Genomic DNA, 12,763 nt, shown 5'->3' with positions numbered 1-12,763 from the left:
GGCGGCGCTCTCCTTCCTCGTCATCACGTCGTCGCGCACGCCGTCCCGTTATCCAATAGGAGCGGCATGCGCGGCAACGTGATGACTGCGACGGAGAGCGTGGATCCCGGGGAAGAAGACGTCCGGAGCGTCGGGGAAACCACGGGGACGCGGTGACAGCGATGGAGCGACATCCAGGGCAGCGGTGACGGGTCCGGAGCGGCGGGGACACGTGAGTATTACCTCCTATACCAGTGGTCTTCAACCCGCGGACCTCCAGATGTTGCAAAACTACAACTCCCAGCATGCCCGGACAGCCAACGGCTGTCCGGGCATGCTGGGAGTTGTAGTTTTGCAACATCTGGAGGTTGAAGATCACTGTTGGGTGCAGAATCTCTTTTTTTCTAGGTTTTGCACCTTTAAAATTGGGTGCGTCTTATATGCTGGTGCGTCCTATAGGGCGAAAAATACGGTATGTATCTCCACCATCATATCAGTGTTTAGTTAAGATATTTTACGCTATTCACTGTGCTGGATCATAAACATTGTATTTTAAAGGTTTGGAAAATTCTGCATGCAGTGATACCAAATATGTTTATTAAAGGCGTGTGTGTGTGTGTGTGTGTGTGTGTGTGTGTGTGTTTGTGTGTGTGTGCATTTACGGCCATGACTCTCACTCTCTCTCTAGAGATATATATATATATATATATATATATATATATATATATATATATATATATATATATATATATATATATATATATATAATCGTAAATGTTGGGCCCCCCTTAAATTTTTCTTGATAATTAATAATTTCTCACAGAAAAGGATTGCAGTAACACATGTTTTGCTATACACATGTTTATACCCTTTGTGTGTATTGGAACTAAACCAAAAAAGGAGGAAAGAAAGCAAATTGGACATGAGGTCAGGTCTCTCTTATTGGAAGGGAAGGTGCACCTTGGGAAATAAACTACCTTGATTTTATCTGATCTCTTCCTGTTTGTATCATGTGCCACGGGGAGCCAGCCTTTTTCCTTGAAGCCGTACTGACTGTTTACCATTGCCTAACCGGAGGGCTGCGGATACTACACCATTTGATGCGTTTACCATTGTTATGTATGTTGTTACACAACCACCTCTGGTGAGTGGCTTTCATGCCTATTTTGTATATCGACAATCTCTCTATTACCCCAAGGAGTGCTCTCCCCTCCTCTTTTTTTAGATTCTCTTATTGGAAGGGCGCCTTTTCCCAACAGCAATTTTAACCTCTTAAGGACGCAGGGTGTACCTGTACGCCCTGCGCCTGGTCCCAGTATATAACGCGGGGTGTCACAGTCATACCGGGTCGGTCACGGCGGCTAATGAAAGCCGGGACCCTGGGCTAATAGTGTGCGGCACCGATCGTTGTGCCGCGCGCTATTAACCCTTTGGACGCGCCGTTCAAAGTTGATTGCTGAGTCTAAATTGAAAGTAAATTTTCCTGCATATAGTTATGATTTTTTTTTTATTTTTTTTATAGAAGTAATACAACATCAAACCTGTATAAGTATGGTATCATTTTATCCATATGGTACTACAGAATAAAGATAAGATGTCATTTTTACTGTGAATATTTTGGTAAAATGACTGTCACTGCAAAGTAGAATTGGTGGCGCCAAAAATAAGCCATATCATGGAATTTTAGGTACAAAATGAGTTATGAGTTTTCGAAGGTGATGAGGAAAAATTGAAAATGCAAAAAACTGAAAAACCCTGCGTCCTTAAGGGGTTAAGATCTCTCCACAGGTGTTCAATGGGATTTAGATCTGGACTCATTGCTGCCACTTCAGAACTCTCCAGCGCTTTGTTGCCATCCATTTCTGGGTGCTTTTTGACATTTGTTGGGCGGTTATTGTCCTGCTGGAAGACCCAAGATCTCGGACGCAAACCCAGCTTTCTGACACTGGGCTGTACAGTGTGACCCAAAATCAGTTGGTAATCCTCAGATTTCATGATGCCTTGAACACATTCAAGGCACCCAGTGCCAAAGGCAGAAAAACAACCCCAAAACATCATTGATCCTCCACCATATTTCACTGTAGGTACTGTGTTCTTTTCTTTGTAGGCCTCATTCCATTTTCAGTAAACGGTAGAATGATGTGCTTTACCAAAAAGCTCTATCTTGGTCTCCTCTGTCCACAGGACGTTTTCCCAGAAGGATTTTGGCTTACTCAAGTTCATTTTGGCAAAATGTAGTCTTCCTTTTTTATGTCTCTGTGTCAGCAGTGGGGTCCTCCTGGGTCTCCTGCCATAGCATTTCATTTCATTTAAATGTGGATGGATAGTTTATGCTGACACGGATGCTCCATGAGCCTGCAGCACAGCTTGAATATCTTAGGAACTTGTTTGGGGCTGCTTATACACCATCCGGACTATCCTGCATTGACACCTTTCAATTTTCAATTTTTCTCTTCCGCCCAGGCTCAGGGAGATTAGCTACAATGCCAGGGGTTACAAACTTTTTGACAATGTTGCGCACTGTGGACAAAGGCAAATCTAGATCTCTGGAGATGGACTTGTAACCTTGAGATTGTTGATATTTTTCCACAATGTTGGTTCTCAAGTCCTCAGACAGTAAAGGAGCATCACATGCTTGAAACAATCTTATTTTTCCACAATTTTGTAAGGGTGCCAATAATTTTGTCCAGCCCATATTTTGGAGTTTGGTTTGACATTATGTCCATCTTGCTTTTTTTTCCTCCCTTTTTTGGTTTAGTTCCAATACACACAAAGGGAATAAACATGTGTATAGCAAAATATGTGTTACTGCAATCCTTTTCTGTGAGAAATACTTCATTTTCTTGAAAAATATCAGGGGTGCCAACATTTACAGCCATGAATATATATATATATATATATATATATATATATATATATATATATATATATATATATATATGTATATATATATATATATATATATATATGATTTCAATGCCGGGATGCAGGCGGGTGCTCAGTCCTATTAGAGACTTGACCACAAAGTCCCAAGTTGGGCGTTTCCAAATGGACAAGGCAGCACTCCAGTGATCCAGTGAAAATAAAGCGACGTTTCAACCTACTCAACTAGGTATTTTTCAAGCATGAAAAAGACCTCATTGAGTAGGTTGAAACTTCACTTTTTTTCACTTTGGGTGAATAAAACAATTTTTTTTGCTGGAGTGACACCCTGTCCTTTTGGAATGAGATAGGGATATCTATCTCTCTATCTATCTATCTATCTCTCTCTCTCTCTCTCTCTCTCTCTCTCTCTCTCTCTCTCTCTCTCTCTCTCTCTCTCTCTCTCTCTCTCTCTCTCTCTCTCTCTCTCTCTCTCTATCTCTCTCTCTATCTCTCTCTATCTATCTCTCTATGTGTGTACATAGTAAATTTGAGTGGCCGTATTCGTTCAGTGATGCAAATCCTAAAATGTTGCAGTATCTTGTAATACCTTTTCTATTGGACTAACAGCATTTTGTAGAGGCAAGCTTTCGGGTTTCCTCCCTTTATCAAGTCCAAAGCAAATCTATCAAACCTATTTTTTTTTCTTTATATAGGATTCAGCAGTAACTCAAATCACCAGTGTCAACCATGGGAACATTGAAGAATTTAACCCTTTCTCAGAAAATTCCCGCTTGGTGAGTATCGGTAACGTTATTCTGAATTACTCAGAACTTCCCATTCCTACCGCCAATAGGACAAGGCTTGTCTTATGAACTGGTTCTTTACAGTCACATATTACTCTCACGTAACTCTGTTATCAGTAGTTGTGCACATCTGTGAAGTGATGCCTTTACCCCTGTGTTTCCCAACCAGGGTGCCTCCAGCTGTTGCAAAACTACACCTCCCAGCATGCCCGGACAGCCAACGGCTGTCCGGGCATGCTTGGAATTGTAGTTTTGCAACAGCTGGAGGCACCCTGGTTGGGAAACACTGCCTTTACCCAGTATGATAGATTTCTATAGAATGCAATGTGTATTGAGTCTAATGGTAAACAGTAGAGATGAGCGAACTTACAGTAAATTCCATTCGTCACGAACTTCTCGGCTCGGCAGTTGATAACTTATCCTGCATAAATTAGTTCAGCTTTCAGGTGCTCCAGTGGGCTGGAAAAGGTGGATACAGTCCTAGGAAAGAGTCTCCTAGGACTATATCCACCTTTTCCAGCCCACGGGAGCACCTGAAAGCTGAACTAATTTATGCAGGATAAGTCATCAACTGCCGAGCCGAGAAGTTTGTGACGAATCGAATTTACTGTAAGTTCGCTCATCTCTAGTAAACAGATAATAAATAGTGAGTGGAACCCTCAACGCCACTAAGACCAACTGGTATTATTTTTGGATATTACTATAATTTCATATATGTATGTATTGCTTGCTTACAGACAACAAATCAGAAAACTGTGCCCATACAGCCTGTGATGCCTTCTCAGCCTGCCGTTCTACAGCCATCCATAGAACCATCTCCGCAGGTACGTGCCGGTTATGCAGCAGCTAGGTTCGCACCGCTTTATAGTTGTTGAGTTGCCCATAGCAACCAATCTGAATGATTCTTTCATTTTTTAAAAGGCCTCAGCACCTTTTCCTCTGGACCGGTTTTGAGAAATCTCCACCCAAATGTCAATGACAGATTATCACTGTCCCTTTTAGCTTTGTTGTGTGGATCTCTAGTGTATGTTCAAGTGACCTTTTAAAAAGTAAAAATTTACCATCAGACTTAAAGGGGTACTCCTGTGGAAAACTTTTTTTTTTTTTTAAATCAACTGATGCGAAAAAGTTAAGCAGATTTGTAAATTTCTTCTATTAAAAAATCTTAAAGAATATAGTGGTATACAGACCTCTAGGTAAATATTAAATAAAATTGTATTAGATAAATATTAGACTTGAGATGTGAGGTAGAAACCTCGGTACATATTAGCACAGTGGGAGCCCCCCAAACTCTAGTTTTCTTGTATTAAAAAATCTTAATCCTTCCAGTACTTATTAGCTGCTGAATACTACAGAGGAAATTGTTTTCTTTTTGAAACACAGAGCTCTCTGCTGACATCAAGACCACAGTGCTCTCTGCCGACATCTCTGTCCATTTTAGGAACTGTCCAGAGTAGGAGAAGATCCCTATAGCAAACATATGCTGCTCTGGACAGTTCCTAAAATGGACAGAGATGTCAGCAGAGAGCACTGTGGTCATGATGTCAGCAGAGAGCACTGTGTTCCAAAAAGAAAACCATTTCCTCTGTAGTATACAGACCCTAAAAAGTACCGGAAGGATTAAGACTTTTTTTAATAGAAGTCATTTACTAATCTGTTTAACTTTCTGGCACCAGTTGATTTAAAAAAAAAAAAAAGTTTTCCACGGGAGTACCCCTTTAATAGAAGCTCTTCTGTTAACTAAATAAAGGGGTTTTCCAGGTTTACATTATATACTTAGGAGAGTCATCAATATGAGATCTGTATAGAGAGGACTCTGGTAACCCTCGGCTGTTAGTAGTTAAAAGGGGCCTTGTACAGGGAAGCCCTTTGGCCTCCCCATTGTCTGCATAAACCTACATGTAGTGGCAGCGGTCTGTGGCGGCTATTTTCAGCCTTGTCCAATTCACAGGGCAGTAATATTATCTTCGGAAACACTTTATGTAAGTAAATATTCTCTTAGCCCAGGAGGAATTGCGTTGGTTTCAGAGAATTCTTTGCTATATTCTTAAAGGGGTACACCGCCCCTAGACATCTTATCCCCTACCCAAAGGATATGGCATAAGATGTCTGATCGCCGAAGTCCCGCGCGATCTCGTCTGTGACACCCCAGACATCCGATGCACAGAGCGAACTTCGATCCTTGCCGGATGACTGGCGATGCGGGGCGGAGGCTCGCGACGTCACGGTCACGCCCCGCTCGCGATGTCACTGCCACCCCCCTCAGTGCAAGTCTATGGGAGAGGATGTGATGTCAGTCACGTCCCCTCCCATAGACTTGCATTGAGGGAGCGTGGCTGTGACCTCACGAGCAGGGCGTGGCTCTAACGTCACGAGCACCCGACTCTCTAAACGAAGGTTGGGTGCAGCAGAGAGATCGCTGGGGTCCCCAGCAGCGGGATCCCCGTGATCAGACATCTTATCCTCTATCCTTTGGATAGGTTATAAGATGTCTAGGGGTGGAGTACCCCTCTAAGCATTAACATTGAAGCACCCCCATATAAGCGGACGTATAGGTTGTCTACCAACAGTAAGATTCACTTCGCCATCTTATCCATGTGGGAACCAAAAGGACTGTGAACTTGTGTAAAGGGAGGACATTGACTAACTGCAGTAGCCAAATTCGATATTACAAGCACAAAAGCCCATACGTAGATACACAAACAGCGATGCGTACACAAAGGAGAACAATTTAAGTTACCACAGCTCTCCTATAAAAGAAATCTGCTCTGTCATTACTGTTTGGGCAGATGACTCTTCATGTAGCTGCAGTCATGTCTAATGGTGCATTCACACCACGTTTTTTGCAATACAGTTCCCGTATCTGTACACATGTTTGTATTTGTACACATGTTATACAGTTTAGTCAGGTTTTTGATGAAAAACGGATTCCTCAAAACCTGACTAAACTGTATCCTAACACGTGTACAAATTTCAACTCGTATTCAGTTAAAAACCGTATACGGTTTGCAAAATGACGTCCGGTTGCATCCGTTTTGTAAGAAAAAAAAAAAACGTATACGTTTTTAACGTTACACTTCATTTTGAATAAAGTTTCACTTGTTTGATTGAAATTTTAAGAAAAAAAACTGTGCAAAGTCAAAAACCGTGGAACTGTACACACATACACTTCTGTACGGTTCCCATTGACTCCCATGTTAAAAAATAAATAAATAAAAAAACACGTATATGGTTTAATACAGTTTTTCACCCGGACCAAAAACCGTGGTAGACTACAGTTTTGGTACGGGGAAAAAAAACTGACAAAACCGTACAGGATGCCAAACAGAGACAACCTGATGCATCTTTTGGCATGCGGTTTTCAATGGAGAGTCAATGCATACGGTTTTCAATACGGTTCCGTACGGTTTTCACATTGAAAACGTATACGGGAACTGTATTACAAAAACGTGGTGCGAATGCACCCTAACCTATATCTTGGAGCAGCTTCACCATATGGTGTTGCCTGAGGCCTGGTAGACACGCTGACAGCCAATTGGGGATAACAAGATGAACCGTTAGTATACAGTCTGCAGTGGATACATACATGGCTGAGTAATATCTGGATGTCAGATTCACTTGTGAATTGTTTTCATTTCCTAGGGCAGTGTTTCCCAACCAGGGTGCCTCCAGCTGTTGCAAAACTACAACTCCCAGCATGCCCGGACAGCCAACGGCTGTCCAGGCATGCTGGGAGTTGTAGTTTTGCAACAGCTGGAGGCACCCTGGTTGAGAAACACTGCCCTAGAGAGTGAGGATGTTTTACACTCCTTCTTTTACTTGTAGGCAGTAGCGGCGGCGGCACAAGCCAGCCTCCTGCAGCAACAAGAGGAGCTGGACCGGAAAGCAGCTGAGATTGAGAGGAAAGAAAAAGAGACCGGAGCAGGGAATGTAAATATTAACTGTGAGTATACAGAGGGTTCAGGGTGTGGTCTTATGTCATTGTTGTGTGATGGTGTATGCTATATTATCTGTCTCTCATTTATTTGATCAAAACCTGTCCAGAGGAAAAGTTGCTGAGTTGCCCCTAGCAACCAATCAGATCGCTTCTTTCATTTTGGCCTTTTCAAAAATGAAAGAAGCAATCTGATTGGTTGCTATGGGCAACTCAGCAACTTTTCTTCTGGACAGGTTTTAATAAATCTCCCCTAATGTGGGTATAACTTCCAAATGGCTGGAGATATTTGTTGACACTATTAACCCTAACCCACCCACTTTTGCGAGAGGGGGAGTTGTTCTCTGAAGTCTCATGCAAGTCATGACTTTTGGTACATCTCCTTATTACGTTACTCTCGGCTGCAGGGATTGTCTGGGACTTGTAAAGGGGTACTCCGGTGGAAAACTTTTTTTATTTTTTATTTTTTTTAATCAACTGGTGCCAGAAAGTTAAACAGATTTGTAAATTGCTTCTATTAAAAAAACTTAATCCTTCCAGTACTTATAAGCTGCTGAATACTACAGAGGAAATTCTTTTCTTTTTTGGAACACAGTGCTCTCTGCTGACATCACAAGCACAGTGCTCTCTGCTGACATCTCTGTCCATTTTAGGAACTGTCCAGAGCAGCATCTGTTTGCTATGGGGATTTTCTCCTACTCTGGACAGTTCCTAAAATGGACAGAGATGTCAGCAGAGAGCACTGTGCTCATGATTCAGCAGAGAGCTCTGTGTTCTAAAAAGAAAATCATTTCCTCTGTAGTATTCAGCAGCTAATAAGTACTGGAAGGATTAAGATTTTTTTATAGAAGTAATTTGCAAATCTGTTTAACTTTCTGGCACCAGTTGATTGAAAAAAAAAAAAAAAAAAAAAAAGGTTTCCACCAGAGTACCCCTTTAAGCATCTTGAAAGCAGGTGCAGAGAATAATTAGTGCGAGGAAGGGTTATGAGGTCAGCATATGAGGATGAAAGCATCATCGTTTCTTTTCCTCTCCCACAAGGTTTAGGTAGGAAGACCAGGCAACACTGGGTACTCTGCTAGGGATACATTTTATGGTGAAATGAGTATTTTAATTACAAAGCACAATTGGTCATGCAAAAAACAAGCCCTCATATGGGTCTGTGGATGGAGAAGTAAAAAAGCTATGCCTCTTAGAACGCAAGGAGGAAAAATTTTTAAATGGAAAAATGGGCTGTGTCACTAAAGGGGTACTCCGGTGGGATATAGAGAGATATATATATATATTATATATTATATATTATATATTATATATATATATATATATATATATATTATATATATATAATTTTTTTTTTATTTATTATTTTTTTAAATCAACTGGTGCCAGAAAGTTAAACAGATTTGTAAATTACTTCAAATTAAAAATCTTAATCAGCTGCTGTATGCTCGACAGGAAGTTCTTTTCTTTTTCAATTTCTTTTCTGCCTGACCACAGTGCTCTCTGCTGACACCTCTGTCCATGTCAGGAACTGTCCAGAGTAGGAGCAAATTCCCATAGACAACCTATCCTGCTCTGGACAGATCCTGACATGGACAGAGGTATCAGCAGAGAGCACTGTGGTCAGACAGAAAATAAATTCAAAAAGAAAAGAACTGTGGAGTAATACAGCAGCTCAGACGTACTGGAAGAATTAAGATTTTTTAATAGAAGTGATTTACAAATCTGTTTAACTTTCTGGCACCAGTTGAAAAAAAAAAAAGGTTTTCCACCGGACTTTTACAGTGGTGGTGATGCCTATTGTGTTTATTGATAACTGGGAATAGGAGGGGTTGAACTAAGTGTTTTTTTTTTTTCTTGTATATTTTAATATAAAAAAAAAAACAACTTTAAACATAACGGGACTGCTATGTTGATCCAGAGGACGCCAAAGTACCCTTATGTTGTTTTTTCCAGCCTGCAGCCCATGTCCACTTACCCATTGTGGAGCCTGCAGCACTCTCGTTGCGCTTTATCTAAACATTTGATCTAATATTGACAGCCTATCCTGAGCATAGGCCATTCATTTTAAAATCTATTTAACCCCTTAAGGACATTTTTATTTAGTCATTTTTTGTTTGGCACCTCCATTTTCCTCTACATCTTTTAAAAGCCACAATTTAAATTTTTTAATTTTTCACTTGCAGACCCATATAAGGTTTTTTTTTTTGGTTTTTTTTTTGCACCACCAACTGAACTTTGTAATGACATTACTCATTTTACCACCAAATCTACAGCTAACTGGAAAAAAAAATATTTGTGGGAAGAAACTGAAAGACAGCAATTTAGCAACTTTTGGGGGCTTCTGATTCTATGCAGCGCACTTTTCGGAACAAATTACATGTTATATTGTTCTGTACAATTAGAACAATACCCAAGGTTTTGATTTATTTTACAACTTTTAAAAATAATTATAAAATTTTTGGTTGAAAATTAGTGTGTTTAAAATTGTCCTCTTTTGAACTTTTTTATTTTTGCGTAGACTGGGACAGGCTCATCTTTGTGCCATGGTCTTAAGTTGTTATTCATACCATTTTAGTTTTGATGGGACATTTTGATTACTTTTTTTGCTAATTTTTTCCTGGTATAAGAAGTGACCCAAAAATGCGCAAAATTTTAACTTTGGTATTTTTTACACTTGCGCCATTGACCGTGCGGTTAAATTAACATTATATTAGTTCGGACATTTATGCACGCGGCAATACCTCATGTTTCAATTTATTTTTGTTTACATCATTTTATTTTAAAAATGGGAAAAGTGGGGTGATTCAAACTTTTATTAGGGAAGGGTTAATTCCTATTAACTTTTTTTTTTTTTTTTCTTTATTCAACATTTGTTAGTCCCCATAGGAGACAATCACCTGCAATCATTAGATTGTATATACTGATCAATGCTTCTCCATATAAGACCATTGATCAGTGTTATTGTTGTTCAATTGCTACAGCCTGCCATAGCTGGCTGCAGCATTGGAGCACCGACTGGACTGCAGGGAAAGAGGTAGTCTTCCCTCCATCCTTACAACTGAACGTGACATCGCAATTCTCCTGCGATGGTCCCGATCAGCTCCGCTGCGCTACCGGAAACAAATTTCTGCACTTTTAGATGCCGTGATCAACTTTGATCGCGGTGTATAAAGGGTTAATGCCAGACATCAGCCTGATTGGCGATGTCCGGCATTAGCCATGGGTCCTGGCTGCTGGGACAATGCGGGTATGATGTGAACTCAGCTCCTGGAACTTCATATCCCTGGCGTGCCGCTGCAACGTTAATAAACAGCGTTTTACGGCAAGGGGTTAAACAATATTCCAATAATAGAAGGTATGGAGGCACTCGTATAGAAACCAGCAATTCCTTTTATTATACAGTCAAGTCCCAGATACACAGCATGGCCGACGGGCCATTTCAAGCATACCTGTGTTTAATCATGCCCTCTACCAGGTCCTGATTAAGTGCAGGTGTGCGTGAAACGGTCCGTCTGTTGTGCTATGTATCTTGGACTTGACTGTATAATAAAAAAAAAGTTGCTGGTTTCTGTAAGAGTGCCTCCATACCTTCTATTATTGGATTACTGGATCAATGTTTCAAGGATTGAGCACCGTGAGCGGAGCATCGGGCGGGGATCTACAGGTCTGTTGGCTGCTGTGCACACTATCTCCTTATCTCTACGCGGAAGTGCCGACTGAGTTTTCTTTTTTTTGCGGCTGATCGTTAAGCAATATAATAAGCCTGTCTGATATACCTTCTCCCCCTACAGTAAGACAGAATAACTGGCCTCCTCTTCCTGCTAAGTGCCCTATCAAACCATGTTTCTACCAAGACTTCTCTGCAGACATCCCAGCGGATTACCAGCGCACTTGTAAAATGCTGTACTACCTATGGATGTGTGAGTATCTGGCAGCGAACCACATTGTGGGAATTGTGTAGTAACACACAAGTGCCTTTTCATCAGAATTGCTGCTGTGATTTTTCATAGATATTATTTATTAGGTTATACAGTAAATTTGTTTGTATATTATGCATTGATTCCTGAGGAAGACTCATGGATTCCAATGTGAATTTATAAAGCTTTTTCTACACATTTGCTGAATTTAAATCGGATAAAAGGATTTCTATTGAAAAGCAAGTCCTGTATTAGATGTTAGTGGAGGAGATACCTTTCTAATTTTTATTTTTTTATATATGACGGTCTTATTAGACGCGAACTATCATTTTGTTGCATTATGTGCTGAGTACTCAAAATGATTGCTCTGCAGAAATGTCGAGATATTTAGGAGTGTCAATGTAGGTTGGAATTAATACTATGCTTCTTTCTCTAGTTCATGCGGTCACACTTCTGCTGAACCTTCTTGCCTGCTTGGCATATTTCACCACCAATAGTCAGATTGGTGGTGTGGATTTTGGCTTATCCATATTGTGGTTTATTTTGTTTACACCTTGTGCCTTTGTGTGCTGGTACCGGCCAATCTACAAAGCGTTCAGGTAATTTTTCCCTTCAAACCTGCAATTTGTATGTTTGTCTACAAGTTAAAGGGGTACTCCACTGGAAACATTTTTTTTAAATATAGCAACTGGTTTCAGAAAGGTAAACAGATTTGTAAATTACTTCTATTAAAAAATCTTCATCCTTCCAGTACTTATCAGCTGCTGTCTGCTCCACAGGAATTTCTTTTCTTTTTGAATTTCCTTTTTGTCTGCCCACAGTGCTCTCTGCTGACACCTCTGTCCATGTCAGGAACTGTCCAGAGCAGGAGAGATTTCCTATAGGGATTTGATTCCACTCTGGACAGTTCGTAAAATGGACAGAGGTGTCAGCAGAGAGCACTGTGGTCAGACAGAAAGGAAATTCTGTGGAGCATATAACAGCTGATAAGTACTGGAAGGATTAACATTTTTAAATGAAAGTAATTTACAATTTTTTATTTTTTTTTTACTTTCTGGCGCCAGTTAAGTTTGTGTTACTGTATATTGCACTATGGAATCACTAGCACAGCTGTGCCGTACAGTTATTAATGGATACAACTTTTGGCCTTCTTTGGGTTATTGGCATCTGTGGATTCACTGGGGGGGGGGGGATTTATCAAAACCTGTGAAGAGAAAAGTGAAGCAATTACCGTACTTATAGCAACCCAGCAACCCATCAGA

General features: G+C 40.6%; 1 protein-coding gene across 1 annotated transcript in view; it reads left to right on the top strand.

Annotated features, from left to right (window-relative positions):
* The window catches only part of SCAMP2 (secretory carrier membrane protein 2), a 46,484-nt gene that overhangs the window by 26,190 nt on the left and 7,531 nt on the right, over positions 1–12,763 (top strand). Inside the window, exons 2-6 of the mRNA XM_056572690.1 lie at positions 3,558–3,638; positions 4,385–4,471; positions 7,473–7,590; positions 11,376–11,504; positions 11,938–12,100. Coding sequence (XP_056428665.1) covers positions 3,558–3,638; positions 4,385–4,471; positions 7,473–7,590; positions 11,376–11,504; positions 11,938–12,100 — 578 coding nt within the window. The remainder of the gene's footprint in view (positions 1–3,557; positions 3,639–4,384; positions 4,472–7,472; positions 7,591–11,375; positions 11,505–11,937; positions 12,101–12,763) is intronic.

Source organism: Hyla sarda, chromosome 4 (genome assembly GCF_029499605.1).
Source record: "Hyla sarda isolate aHylSar1 chromosome 4, aHylSar1.hap1, whole genome shotgun sequence".
NCBI lineage: Eukaryota > Metazoa > Chordata > Amphibia > Anura > Hylidae > Hyla > Hyla sarda.
The sequence above is the reverse complement of the archived record's forward strand: the minus strand, read 5'-3'. Positions and strand labels throughout refer to the sequence as shown.